Source organism: Mesoplodon densirostris, chromosome 11 (assembly GCF_025265405.1).
Source record: "Mesoplodon densirostris isolate mMesDen1 chromosome 11, mMesDen1 primary haplotype, whole genome shotgun sequence".
NCBI lineage: Eukaryota > Metazoa > Chordata > Mammalia > Artiodactyla > Ziphiidae > Mesoplodon > Mesoplodon densirostris.
Genome location: NC_082671.1, coordinates 50,595,096 through 50,608,888, shown reverse-complemented (window position 1 = coordinate 50,608,888; position 13,793 = coordinate 50,595,096). Strand labels below are relative to the sequence as shown.

Here is a 13,793-nt window from a genome sequence, read left to right as displayed (position 1 = left end):
GTCCCGCGGCCCCGGAACCCAGGAGAGAGCAGTGACGGGACAGCTTCCCCGGAACCCAGAGGGGGCGCTTGACGCTGGAGCTAGCGAGCCGTACACAAGCATTCTTCCTTTTCGATCCTTTCCTCTGCTGAGGACAGGTCGAAGCCGTCGCTGGGAACGCGGCGCCTTTCTTCCTCGGGCGCTGGAGGATGGGCGCCGGGCGCACAGAGCAGGGGCCTAAAGCTCCGGAGTCCAGGCAGCCCTCCAGCTACTGCCGCCCTTCTGCCTGTGGCGGTGGGAGCTCCGGAGTCCCTATCTTTTCTGGGGAGGCGTTTGAGGAAGAAGGTGGGGGAGGGGGGGTCGGAGAAGGGAGGCGAGATATAGGGATGGAAGGACAGTGGCAGGCGCCCAGATGAAGAGAACATGGACCGTAGAGAGGAGGAAGAGACGGAAATGGAGAGAGCAGGACTGAAAGGCGACAGGGGAGGGAGAGAGTGACAGAGGCGGAGAGAAAGGAAGAGAGAAGGGAGGGAGGGAAGGAGGGAGGAGGAAAGGGGGAGGGAACCCGGAGAGAGGGAAGGGAGCAGCCGTCGGAGCCTGGCGGTCGTGGGGCGAGGCCAGGCGTGCAGGCGGGAGCCTGTGTGCAGAGCAGCGGCCCGGTCCTGCTCCTGCCTCGGAGCCCCTGGCCCGGGGGAGGGGGAGAGGCCGCCAGCCCGGTCTATGTCTTTTTCTGACTCCAGTGCAACCTTCCTGCTGAATGAGGTAAACGCGAGGGTCCCCTCCCCAGTGGGTGGGAGGAGAGCCCCACTCCGAGCTAGGAAGAGGGCCCGCATTTGGGGGGACACTGCAGCGATGGGGAGGGAGGGAGGCCGAGTAGGTGAGGCTAAGGGTAGAGGTGGCAGGTAGAAAAGGAGGGAGCGGCCAGTGCTGGCAGCTTCTAAGCACTGGGACTGGGATGGGGTGGGGGCAGGGGGAGGGAGGACTGTCTGGGGAGCCAGGAAAGGGGCTAGATGTGAGGACTGAGAGAGGAGGACTCTGCCAAGCGCCCCCACCCCCACCCCGGCGCCCTCCCTGGGTTCCCTGGGGGCAGCCCAGCAGCTAAACGCTAGGGGCTTTGGCTTTGTCCAGATCTTAAATACTGCTGGGGAGAAGGACTTCCTAGAGGTCCTAGCTCCTGCCTCAGCTTCCCCATTCAACACGCAGGGATTGGGATCTGTCCCGCTTCCTGGTGCACTTATAGGAGAAGCCAGAATGCATTCTGGAGGCACCCAAGAATTCCAACTCCCAAACATGGTTATTCAGGCTCCCCACCACCACCAAGACCCCCATGTCCTGCTTCCATGCCTTGAGTACCTGCCAGCTGCCACTCTAATGACTCTCTCCTAGAAAGAGGAAGGCAGGAGGAATCCTCTCCTTGAATCCTTTCTCCCCTCCCCCCCGCCAGCTTTCTCTTCTTATGCTCAGCCAGGGAAAAGAAAGGGGGTTAGGGACCACATGGATACTGACAGGCACATGTCTTGTTACAGGACAGGCATGAGAACTAGAGCAGGCAGGTGTGGGTAAGGTGAGAAATGGAAGGCGGCAGTGAGTAGCAACTCAGAGAGAAGGGAACCAGGAAGAGGCTCCGAAGCTCCTGCAGGACCCAGGGGATGGGCCAGGTATGAGGAACCTGAACACATCTCCTGGGGGGGCGGTTAGCATGGCAAATCTTGCTTTGTGAGCAGACTTAGACACCACTGTCCCAGATGGGGATGAAGACAACAAGGTGTGTAAGGAAGGCGTGAGGTTGATGGCAGATCCACTGTTACCTACAATCCCATGGACACCCTGGTGGTGGGGAGAGTCCCTAAAGGAGAGGCCAGGAGAGTAAATTCAGGGATGGGGAGAGAATCAGAAGCCCCAGTAGCTGTCTTCTTCATTAGAATCATCTCCCAGGAGAGAGCACCTTGAGGGTCTTATTGTTTCACATTTCATGCCTCCTTTCTGCCCCTCTGGAAGGACAGAAGGAATTGAAGAGACAGAGAATAAATGAGGATATAATGAATACTGAGGAACTGGGAGAGGGCACAAAGTGAGAAGACAGTGTCTGGGAACTTCCAATACAGAAGAATCCAACATATAACCAAACCCCAAATGGTGCTGGCCTCAGGAGAGGGAACCGTGAAAGCAGACTGCTTCCCCCAATAGTGAGCCATAGGGGCTCCAACAAAGTTGTTCACCAAATCCAGCAGGAGGGAGATGCTGGGCAGGGCTGGAATGCACCACTCACAGGATGGTGACAGACTAAAGGCAGACTAAAGATAGTCTTAAGATGAGGCCCCTTCTCTTTTTCTTGCTAAGGGAACATGAACCAGTGACATAAGTGGGAACCCAGTTGGTTTGGGTGGTCTTCCTCTCTCTCGCACGTACAGTGCTTCCTATCGTAGATCTCACCCAGCACTGTCAGAGTTTTGGTTTACTAATTCCCCTGTAGCCAGGAAGAAAAGGGATGAGCAAATTGCGGATTCACCCTCGTGGGTGTGAGACACTGGGAGTGGAGAAGGACTGAGCTCTGAAGCTCTCCAAGTGTAACCCTCTGTCTACCTCACATCCACCCCCACCCCCAGGGGACGGGGAGGGAGGGGATGAAGGGGTAGGTAGGCCATCAAAATTCAAAGCAATAATTTTGCTCTAGAGCTCAAATGGGTGGGTCTTTGAGGAAGTTTCCTCAAGATAAGGGCTGCTGTTCAGTCTCCAACGTCAAATCTGGGTGCCCCTTTTGAAGGAGACTGACTGGTAGAGCGGTACATATGGCTCCAACCCAGATACTGGCCACCCCAGCCCAGCCCCATCCTTTTGCTAAGGAGGGGATCTGGCCTTACACTAGTGACTCTGGGGACACTTGCCCTTCCCCCTCCCAACCCCCGCGTGGCCAGGCTCTCTCACCTTCTGTCCCAGCCACGACCATCCCCCGACCTCGGCTCTCTCGTTTCTTTCCTCTCCCCTTTAGGCTCGCCTAAAACAGCCCCTCCCTACGGCAGTTCCCACGATGCCTTGGCAATGCCTGGCACAGTCCTTGGCAAGGAAGTGAGGAAGGGAACCCCCATCCTGGCCAGACTAGGATGAAATCTGCCCGCGCAACAGGTGTAGGGTGGCCGGGCCCCAATCCTCCCCCTTCGCACGGGTTGCGCAACAAGGTCCTTTGCTGCAAGAGTCCCAGCACTGAGGGGACCAAGCGCCTGGGTGCGGGGGACGGAAGGAGGGCAGGGGCTACTTTCTCGGCATTGGCCTGGGGTCGCTAAATCCATTCCTCCCCAGTACCATTGCGGGGTTTGCGTTTGGAGTCTCGCGTGCCGCCAGGGCCCAGACACACCGCCCTCTCACCTGCCGCCCCTCCCCCGCCTGCCGCCCGCCCCCGCCCCGCCTCTTCTGTCTCCCCCAGTCTCCCACTTTCCTGCCTCCCCTCTTCCTCCCTCTGCCTCTGTACCTCCTTTCTTTATCTCTCTCTCCTGTCTCTCCTTAACCTGCGCCCTCTTCTTTCTCGGTGGGGTCTCGTCTCCCAAGCAGTCTCCGCGTCCCCTCCCCCGCTCCAGCCCTTTGTTTCCCGGCGGAGTATTTCCTGGGTTGCCGTTTGTCTCTGTCTCCGCATCTCTCCTCGCCCCGCCTCCTCCAAGCCAGGATCCGCCCCGCCCGCAGTCTCTCCTCCCCTTCCTCCCCGCCGCCCCTCTGCCCCATAGGTGCTTGGGGACCCACCTTCAACCCGGCTTCCGTCGGCCACCTCTCCCGGCTGGGTCTCGGGCTCCGCGGGTGGCCGGCGCCCCCAGCCGTCCCCCGCGCCCGCTCCCGGGGAGGGGGGGGCAGGTGGGCGGGCACTATTGTTGTCGGAGCCGGCGCCAGATTCCTCAGCCGCGCTCGGGGTGGGACCGGCAGGGTTTGGGGGGGGTAAGGTGGGGGGAGCGGTGATTTGAGCTCGGAGCAGCTGGTCTTCGCGGCTCGCTCCCTCCTTCGCGCTCTCGCTCTCCGCCGCCGCCCGCAGGGCTGCGGGGCTCGGTGGCATCTCCCGGGCGCGGCCCGCTGTCCTCGCCCCTGCCTCCGGGCCGCCCCCGCCCCTGGCGCCGCTCGCTTCCCCCCACCCGGACTCCCCCATGTATGACGACTCCTACGTGCCCGGGTTTGAGGACTCGGAGGCGGTGAGTGCCCACGGGGAGGGTTGGGGGTGGGGAAGTTGGGGTGACACCTCATCTCCCTTGGACCCTTACCCCAGTTCAGGACTTTGAAAGACGCCTCTGCGGCGGGGCAGGGCGTGTAGGAGGGCGCTCCAGGAAAGTGGGGAGATGGGTTTTCATGCCAGAGACTCCCCAGTGCCCCCGTCCTAGAGCAAGGGGCATCGGGTGTGTGCCAAGAGGGGCCCGCGTGGGGGAAAGGCTCAGAGCAGGTGGCTCCACAGCCCAGGACAGAAGGGTGGAGGGAGGAGGGGCTGGAGGCTGAGGGCACAGAGGCTTTAGAGAGGCCTCACGCAACGTCTGGAGTTCCCAAGGGAGGATTTATGGGGTCTGAACACAACAGCTACAGGAGAAGCCGGGGCCCTTGCAGCGGGGGACAATCCAGGCCTCCTGTGCCTCAAGTAAAGGACGAATCAGGGAGCCTGGAGAACAGCAGAGAATCCGATACCAGCCTCTTCAGACAGAGGGATCATAAAACTTGAGGACCTCCATTATCCCCTTCTGCTGTCCATCCCTGAGCATTGCCTTATCTCCTCACCCTGCTTCCAGCCCAGCTTCTCTCCCAGGCTGAAAACTGGGCACCCAGCACATGGATGAGCCAGCTGACTGAGCCCCATCCATTCCACTCCTCCTGCTGAGGCATCCTCAGAGCAGCGGGCATCCTGAGCTCCTGCTCAGCATGGAGGGCCTGGGGATGGAGAGGAAGCTCTTCGCTCAGAGAACCAGGCAGCTGATAAATATTTAATTCTCCTCTTTGCTTTTATCTCCTGACCCACTGAGACAAATCAGCTCATTAGGCAGTGATTCCCAGAGCTCAGAGTGCAGGGAGAGTGCCTGGAAAGATGGGGCAAGGATGGGCAGCAGCAGCTCAGTCCCTTCTCTCAAATATCCTACAAGAAGACCTCCTTAGGAGAGCAACTAGATGGCTTAGGAGGAGTCCCTGACAGGTATGGAGGGTAGAGTACTCCGGAGTCGGAAGGGGAGTGTTGGAGGCTTCTCCCATCTCTTGCTGCCAAGTCCAGGGTAGATGAGTCCTAGGGCTCAGAATAGGCAGCTGTCAGTCCTTTCCTGGGACTGGGCTCCTGCTGGGGCCCAATTCCCCATTGATTGGGCCTCTGGGGCTAATTACATTGCGGCTAGAGCAGATGATTTTCAAGGCTGTGGTGAACACCCCTCTGACAGTTGAAGGGACAGCTGGCACGGCCCAGGGTGCCAAGGTGAGCTTGAGAATGAACCTCTCTGTGGGGCTGGAGGGCCGTAGAAGGTTCTTCCTGTCCCTGGTTGAGAAGGCTAGGACTGTTGCAAGGTGAAGCCTGACGTGTGGATGGTGTTGGGGGCAGCCTGCTAACCCATTGCTCGCTCCCCACCCTTCTCTGGTTCCTGGATTACCCTCCCCCACTTCCCTTTCTCTTGCCTGGCTCCTTGCTCTCCCCAGGGCCCCCTCTGAAGCAGTAGGAGGGAAATCAGGCTCTAAATAAATCCAACGGCTCATCTCCCTCCTCTCCTTCCCCCGTGCCAGGCAAGAGTGGAGCTGCAGCCTGCCCACACACTCACCAGGCAAGGGGGGCACCACCAGGGCACTGTGCCAACTCCTGGCAGTTGCCAAGTATTGAGGCTCTGGCTGTTTGGGCATAACAGGGCTGGAGGAGGCAAGACCCCAGAGTATGCTTGGCAGGGCAGCCCTGTTCCCCGAGTGATGGGTGAGCTCTGAGGACTTGGGAACTGAGCATGACTCTAAACACTTAGGGAGAGATCCTGTCATTCCCGTCTTAGGGTCAGAGGCCAGGTAACCCAGGTGCCCCAGGCAGGGACACAAAGATGACTAAATTAGGCTGAGATCCTGGAGTACAGAGGGTAAAATTCAGACTCCTCTCCCAGCACAGGTCTGGGCAGCTAGGAAGCATCTGATGTATACTTATCAAAGTGAGTGGTCATCCTGCCTTGCCTCCTGCCTCCTAGCCTGTTGGCCCCTATTTACTTCAGACAGCCATTTCCCACAGAGGTGTCTCCTGTGCCCCAGGCCCCTGGAAGGAGGTCCCCCACTCGACTGACAGTGCAAAGGTTCTTCCTGGGGCTCAGCTGCTCTTTATCCTGCTGCCAAGCCAGCCTTATTTGGTTCTCAAGAGAGATGGGGAACATTCTCTGTAATATGCAGGACTTTCCCTCCTTGTGCTATCTTCATGCCTTGGGTCTACCACAGACATTGTCTTTAGCTTACGCTCTAGGACCTGGGCTGACATCAGTCTGACCAGTCCTCTTGCCCATGGTGGGGCTGGGGCAGGTGTGTGAGTTTGTCTTCCACACCAAGAATCTGGCCTATGCTGCCTTCATGCACAGTAGGCTTGAAGGAATGTTCCTCAGCCTGAGAACATTCTACTAAACACACACACACATACACATTCCCACACGGACCCTTTAGGCTCCTGCCTTATCTCTGCCACCTGCCCCTCAGAATTGATGGAAGTATCACTTTCAGACTTCTGCCCATAAAGAGGGGAAACTGAAGCAGGAAACAAAAGACTCCCTTTTCCCTAGACTGAGGGGGAAACCCAGCCATCCTGACTTCTGTCCTCCTGCCCTAAGGTCCAGCTTCCCTTGTTCAGTTGTGCATCTCCCTCAGGGCCTTGAAGGTGAGCTTGGCAACCCTCCAAATGCACCTTCATTGCCCAAAGGCCCTTCCAATGGGCAGGACTCTGACACTCTCCTGGCTCGGGTTACCAAAGACCCTCTCCCTGCATCCCCAGGGTTGCTCCTGGCTGGGTTGCCTGGCACCAACTCAGCCTTCCTCCAGGGCTGATACCCCTTGGGCAAGGGGTGGGGAGATGGAGGCCAGGTGGTAGGTGTGGCCCCGCCGCACCTGGGCTTAGGGAGATAGCTTTGTGTCGCTTGCTCAGTCTGTCTTGTTTGCTGCCCACACCTGGCCAGTTGTCCCAGCAGGTGTGAGAGGAAAGAAAGTGGGGGTGGGGAGAGTAGAGAGGGAGTAACTTTCCGGAGTTGGGAGCCCTGTGGTCTCCTCTTCACCCTGGAAGAGTAGGGACTGGAGGAGATGGGATCTAAGGGGGTGGGCGGCTATATCCTGACACTCAGGACCAGTGCCTTGCCAACCAGTGTCTCCTGACTGTTCCTGGCTGGCTGTACTCCTCCCAGGCACTTTAAGGAAATAATTTCCAAGCTGCTTTGCAGGCTGATGTGAACAAGAGGGCTGGGTCTTTGGATTCCGAAGATTCCAAATCATCTCCAGTATCTCATCTTCAGTACATCTCACCTCCCTCTGCCTCACAGGACATGGTCAAGGGGAGAAAAGGGAGGAAGGAGGGAAGGGAAAGCTCTCGAGGCTGTAGTATTAATAGGCTTGGGGGGAGGGGCCCAGATCATAGCACATATGGGTTGGGCCGGCTTTTCTGCAGCCCCAGAGGCACTGGGGCCCTTCTTGGGGAGACAGGAGGGACTGGCGGGCCCAGCCACCCCCGTGGAGCTGGAGAGGCTGAGGTTAGTGGAGGCACCACTGTAGGGTTCGGAGGTGCCTCTCTAGTGCCCTTCACACCTGAGCCCACGGGTCACAGCCTCTCCCCCATGCCAGGGTTCAGCTGGCTCCTATACCAGCCGCCCATCTCTGGACTCAGACGTATCCCTGGAGGAGGACCGGGAGAGTGCCCGGCGTGAAGTGGAGAGCCAGGCTCAGCAGCAGCTTGAAAGGGCCAAGGTATCATCTTGCCGGCTGAGGGCAGGACAGGCCAGACTGGGTGGAAACTTGTGCTAGGTCCTAAGTCTTGAGGGGTCAATGGGCAGGATGTGTGTGAGCATGAAAGAGTGTGTGTGTGGATGGGTGGATTGATGGGGCCTCCGCCCTCTGCTGATGGGGCACTGAAACTGGAGGGGGTGCTCTGAGGCTCCCCTCATTTGCACCAATGGTCAAATTCTCCAGCACAAACCTGTGGCGTTTGCTGTGAGGACCAATGTCAGCTACTGTGGTGTGCTGGATGAGGAATGCCCAGTCCAGGGCTCTGGAGTCAACTTTGAGGCCAAAGATTTCCTGCACATTAAAGAGGTGACCACCCCCCTCCAAATAGAAGCCACTTAATCTCTCTGTTTTTGCCCCAGTTCCCATTCCTCTTGCTTTGGTCCTCATTTATAAACAAGTTCCCCAAGCTCCTCAACTCTTATGCTCAACACACCCCCGTAAAACCCTCATATCCAAGACCTGATCTTCAGGGTCTCCATCCTCCTAAGGCCTGGCTTGGGCCTCAGTCTCCATATCTGTAAAAGTAAGCCATTAGATTAGTTGCATCTTAGGTTCCCTGTGACAGCTGTGATGCCTCACGCTGAAGTCTTGGGGGGTCTCAAGCCTGGCTGCCCTTCCCTCTGGCACCTTCTCCTGCCCCCCTCCCCTTACACTGCCTTCCTCAGACCCGCTCTCCCAATGCCTCCCTGGCTCCTTCACGTTGAAGAGCCAGGACTGAGGCCTGGGTCACCTCCTCTCACCGCCCCTTCCGCTCCACCCCACCCCCAGAAGTACAGCAATGACTGGTGGATCGGGCGGCTAGTGAAAGAGGGTGGGGACATCGCCTTCATCCCCAGCCCCCAGCGCCTCGAGAGCATCCGGCTCAAGCAGGAGCAGAAGGCCAGGTGAGAGCAGGGCTGTGACTCAATAAACATACACCCCAGACGTGTGCACTTTACCCACAGTCCACATCACCACACATGCACACATATCCCCCCCCACAAATATGCACATTTCACACCTAGCATATGCATTCACAAATGCACACACATCAAAGCTCACACACACAAATGCTCCCGTCACATGCACTTCCCTCACTAGCTAAAATGTAAGATGTATACAACGACTAAATACTGTCTAGAACAGACAAAGACGCTCACTGACCTCCCTTTCTGCTCTTAGGAGATCTGGGAACCCATCCAGCCTGAGTGACATTGGCAACCGACGCTCCCCTCCTCCATCTCTAGGTAGCCTCCCCTCAACCCACCTGTCTTGGGTAGGTGGGTAACTCAGACACAGGGGGAAGGGAGAGTCTCCCAGGTGAACAGTGTGGGAAGGGGTTGGAGCTGGGAGAAGCCCAGGGTCTCCCCTGGGGACGGGAATACCGTGCCCCCAGGGCCTTTCCCCGCTTCACCAAATTTAATCTTTTATTTCCTTTTCCAAAAAGCCAAGCAGAAGCAAAAGCAGGTGAGTCAAGGAAGGGACGGGGGCTTGGGGGGCTCATGGCTTCTGGCTGTGGGGACAGGTTTCTGGGCAGACATTGTTGGAGGGGCAAGAAAACACAGAGGGGAGGGGGCCCAGAACTTCTGAATCTGCCCCACCCCAGTCAGGTGAAGGGCAGGCCACACAGCCATGACTTTGCCTGAACTCAGGTCAATTCTGCAGGCGGAACATATTCCCCCCTATGATGTGGTGCCCTCCATGCGGCCTGTGGTGCTGGTGGGACCCTCTCTGAAAGGTTATGAGGTGAGAAGAGGTCCCTGACCCCAGAGTTGCCTCTACCAAACCTACCATAGGAAGGGCCCAGGGACAGTGGGAGGGGGATGTTTCCCCCCTCCCCATCCCCCAAGGTCTGCGTGTGGAGGGGCTGGGCTCAATGGCCGCACCTGGGGATGCTGTCCCCTTCCAAGACGGCCCCCAGTGAGTTCCATGCCTTTCCCCTCACCCCTCGCACCCAGGTCACAGACATGATGCAGAAGGCTCTCTTCGACTTCCTCAAACATAGATTTGATGGCAGGTAAGCTGCCCTGGCCTGCAGAGGCATGAGAACCAGGGAGAAATCACTGTCTCCTTCCAGATGCCTGTCGCAAGGGCTTCTCTAAAGTGAAAATTGGTAGGACCTGGGTAGGGAGGGGCCTAGGCTTGAAAGTTAAAGGTGGGCTGTGCTTCTCCATGCCCACCCCAGGATCTCCATCACCCGAGTCACAGCGGACCTGTCACTGGCAAAGCGATCTGTGCTCAACAATCCCGGCAAAAGGACCATCATTGAGCGTTCGTCTGCCCGCTCCAGCATTGGTGAGAAGTCCCCATTCCTGCTTCTCTGCCCACTCAAGCGTTAGTGAGAACCTTCCTCCTACGCTTCTCTTCCCCGACAACTTGCATTCCTGCCCAACCTCTTCTCCACCTGCCCCAGGATTGGCAAGAACTGAACCCAGTCTCAATTCTCTGTTCCTCTGCCTGCCCAGGCTCTGATGAACATGCTCTCCCTCCAGTTCCTTCCCATCCACCATTTGGGAGCCCCCAAAGCCCTGTTGGAGTCAGATGGGGTGGAGCCACTGGTGAGCATTGCGGCTCCCTCCCTCCCTCCCTCCCTCCCTCCATAGCTGAAGTGCAGAGTGAGATCGAGCGCATATTCGAGCTGGCCAAGTCCCTGCAGCTAGTAGTGTTGGATGCTGACACCATCAACCACCCTGCACAGCTGGCCAAGACCTCACTGGCCCCCATCATCGTCTTTGTCAAAGTATCCTCACCGAAAGTAAGTCAACAGTGGTGATGGAGAAGGCCCACAGGGCTGCCCTCCTAGAATGTGGTACAACTCTGCTTGGTCCCTGCCCAAGGGCTCCCGAATCCCCTTTTCCTGCTGTCCCTTAACACAATTCTAAGTCATCCTCGCCTGCTCCTCATGCAGTGTCACAGGTCGGGGACATGCCCAGTTCTTTCTAGGCCCAGCTCTGCCCTTTTCCCTCAGGTACTCCAGCGTCTCATCCGCTCCCGGGGGAAGTCACAGATGAAGCACCTGACTGTACAGATGATGGCGTATGATAAGCTGGTTCAGTGCCCACCAGTGAGTGCTACTCCTGTGCCCGCTCTTGCTTTTCCAGGGCTGGGGGAGTGATGGAGATGGGTGGAGGGCTCCTGCTGAGAAGAAACCAATATTCCCCCTTTTCCTTCCCTCTAGGAGTCATTTGATGTGATTCTGGATGAGAACCAGCTGGAGGATGCCTGTGAGCACCTGGCTGAGTACCTGGAGGTTTACTGGAGGGCCACCCACCACCCAGCCCCCGGCCCTGGACTTCTGGGCCCTCCCAGTACCATACCTGGACTTCAGGTAACCATTTCCAAGGGCACAGATGCTCAGGCTAAGCCAGCCAAAACAATGCCCCCTCCCTGCCCAGAGGATCACCCTTGGCCTCCAGTTTGAAGGCCAAAGGATCAGAGAGCAGAGCTAGGGCATATGGGCAAAGGCACTTCCTGGCGAGAGGGAATAAAGCAATGAGATGCGTGATCAAAGGCTACTTTTTTAGGACTCCAAAGAAACACACCTTCCAAACCCTTCTCCTTAGTCTGTCTTGGAAGCAGAGCCTGAATTTTGTGGGAGTCAAAAGCTCCAGTTTTCCATGTCTGAAGTGGAAGAACGCTCTACTTCAGACACGGAAGGAGTATGCTTCTCCTTCCTTGCACTATTTCGTGTACCCAGGGACTGAGAGTTGAGGGGGAAGAAATCCCCACCCTGCTAGAGGTGGGAGGGAGGCCAAGGCGAGGTCCGCATGGCCTCACTTAGAGCTTCTGTCTTGCCCCCAGAACCAGCAGCTGCTAGGGGAGCGTGGCGAGGAGCACTCACCCCTCGAGCGGGACAGCTTGATGCCCTCAGATGAGGCCAGCGAGAGCTCCCGCCAAGCCTGGACAGGATCTTCGCAGCGCAGCTCCCGCCACCTGGAGGAGGACTATGCAGATGCCTATCAGGACCTGTACCAGCCTCACCGCCAACACACCTCGGGGCTGCCTAGTGCTAACGGGCACGACCCCCAAGACCGGCTCCTGGCGCAGGACTCGGAGCACAACCACAATGACCGGAACTGGCAGCGCAACCGGCCCTGGCCCAAGGATAGCTACTGACAGCCTCCTGCTGCCCGACCCTGGCAGGCACAGGCACAGCTAGCTGGGGCATCCGCTCCAGGCAGGTTGGAGTTAGACTGGCATTAGGCTGGCACTAGGCTCAGCCCCAAAACCCCCTGCCCAGCCCCAGCTCCAGGGCTGCCTGCAGTCCCGAGGTTCTGGGAGAAGCACGGGGCCCCCTCACCTCCTGGGCACAGTGACCCCCCTAGGCTCCCATTCCAGGTACTAGCTGTGTGTGCTGCACCCCTGGCACCTTCCTCTCCTCCTGCACAAGAAGCTGCCCCACTAGGCAGTGCCCTCAGGCCGTGCCCTCAGGCCAGGATCCCCTTAGCAGGGGCCTTCCCACCAGACTCAGGGAAGGGATGCCCCCTCAAAGTGACAAGAAGGTGGGGTGTGGGCAGCATGACATGAGGAAGGAACAAGGTCCCTGAGCAGCTACTATCCTAATCCAAGGGACTCAGGGGCTGTGCTCTGGGGTCTGAGAGCCTCCACTCGCCTCACTGCCACACATTAGAAATGAGACAATCAAAGCCCAACAGGGTGGCACTCCCATCCATCAGCTGGGGTGGGGCATCCACACACGAGGCTGGAGCCCAGGCAGGCTGGGCTAAGGCCAAAGGCCTCACAGCTGAAGCCCTTGAAGGGAAGGGCTCTCCTCACCTGCCAGGAAGCTTCCTAACATCTGAAGGACCAGGGACCAGGGACCAGGAACATGGTCAGGCCCAATGGCAGACGGGAGCCAACCTGGACTGGGGCTTTGGGAAGGGAGGTCGTGTGTAGCGGAGAATGTATGGACAGCTTCAGGGGCCTCCTTGCCCCACTCATTCTTTTGCTCTTGCATCCTGTCATCTCTGTTCTTGGCCTCCATGCCTCCTAGGGGACATGGGCCTCAGACTTTATTCCCTGATTCATAGCAGCTGCTTGTTAAGTTAGGGTTAGAGGGGGAGAGACAGGACCCAGTGGACAGCCCCCAGAGGCCCTATGTACCCACCTTACGGCTCTAGTGTGTGACCTACAGAGCATGCTCCACAGGACCCTGCCCCACCTCACCGTCATCACTAATAAACACCATGCACCGTCCCTCGGGCTCCTGGTGTATGTCTGCTGGCTCAAGTAGCCAAGTTCCTCACTGCATGGCCCAAGTCTGGAGGAGGTGAAGAAGTATCCTGGCCGCCTCTCTCTCACAAAGAACCCATTAAGTGGGAAGGGAAAAGGACAGAGCTGGGGGAGGCACTATACTCCCAGGCACCCCTTCATGCCCAGGGCCAGGACGGAAACTTTCAGCAGCACGGAAGGGACTTGTTTGGGGAGGCGGAGAAGAGGCTTAGTCACCTTACACGGTCCCTACCTCAGGCCAAAAAGGTCCTGAAGTAGTTGCAACTTGAACTCCAGGTACTTGCCCAGCTCTTTGATGGGTACGGAAGAGCATGTGATATGAGTACTGGGGGAGGACCCAGGCCGTGCAGCCCTCTCCCCACAACCTAAACTCAGCCGGGCCCAGCTCACCTCTCCGTGGTGCCTCTGGTGCCTGTCTCCACAACCTCCCATGAGCAGTAGGCTCGGCAGTTAGGGAGCCACAAGCAAAGGTCCTGAAGACTTGGTGTCAAGCACACTGCAACAGGGAGAGTGGTTCTGACTGTGCTTCACCTGCCAAAGTTTCACAACTGCTTTCCTTTCTCACCCTTGTGCAAAGCTCCCTGGAGGGTGTCCAGGCCAGAGCGGGGGAGGGAAGATGCATCACAGTCCTGCTGTCAATGCCTTTTCCATCTCCCCTC

The 13,793-nt window shown here is 58.0% G+C and overlaps 1 protein-coding gene across 3 annotated transcripts; it reads left to right on the top strand.

The window, feature by feature from the left end:
- Positions 1-565: 565 nt before the first annotated feature.
- CACNB3 (calcium voltage-gated channel auxiliary subunit beta 3) lies at positions 566-13,098 on the top strand. Of its 3 annotated transcripts, none has more exons than XM_060111875.1 (13): positions 566-741; positions 7,762-7,884; positions 8,107-8,229; positions 8,692-8,807; positions 9,085-9,149; positions 9,350-9,369; positions 9,568-9,648; positions 9,861-9,919; positions 10,088-10,197; positions 10,506-10,657; positions 10,871-10,966; positions 11,081-11,230; positions 11,704-13,098. In XM_060111875.1, exons 1-13 carry the CDS (start codon positions 700-702, stop codon positions 12,016-12,018), a joined length of 1,452 nt encoding a protein of 483 aa, XP_059967858.1. In that variant the 5' UTR covers positions 566-699; the 3' UTR covers positions 12,019-13,098. The 3 variants fall into 3 exon arrangements, with proteins under 3 accessions (XP_059967858.1, XP_059967857.1, XP_059967859.1); XM_060111874.1 differs by lacking the exon at positions 566-741 and adding an exon at positions 3,693-4,148; XM_060111876.1 differs by lacking the exons at positions 566-741; positions 7,762-7,884 and adding an exon at positions 3,693-4,148.
- Positions 13,099-13,793: the final 695 nt, after the last annotated feature.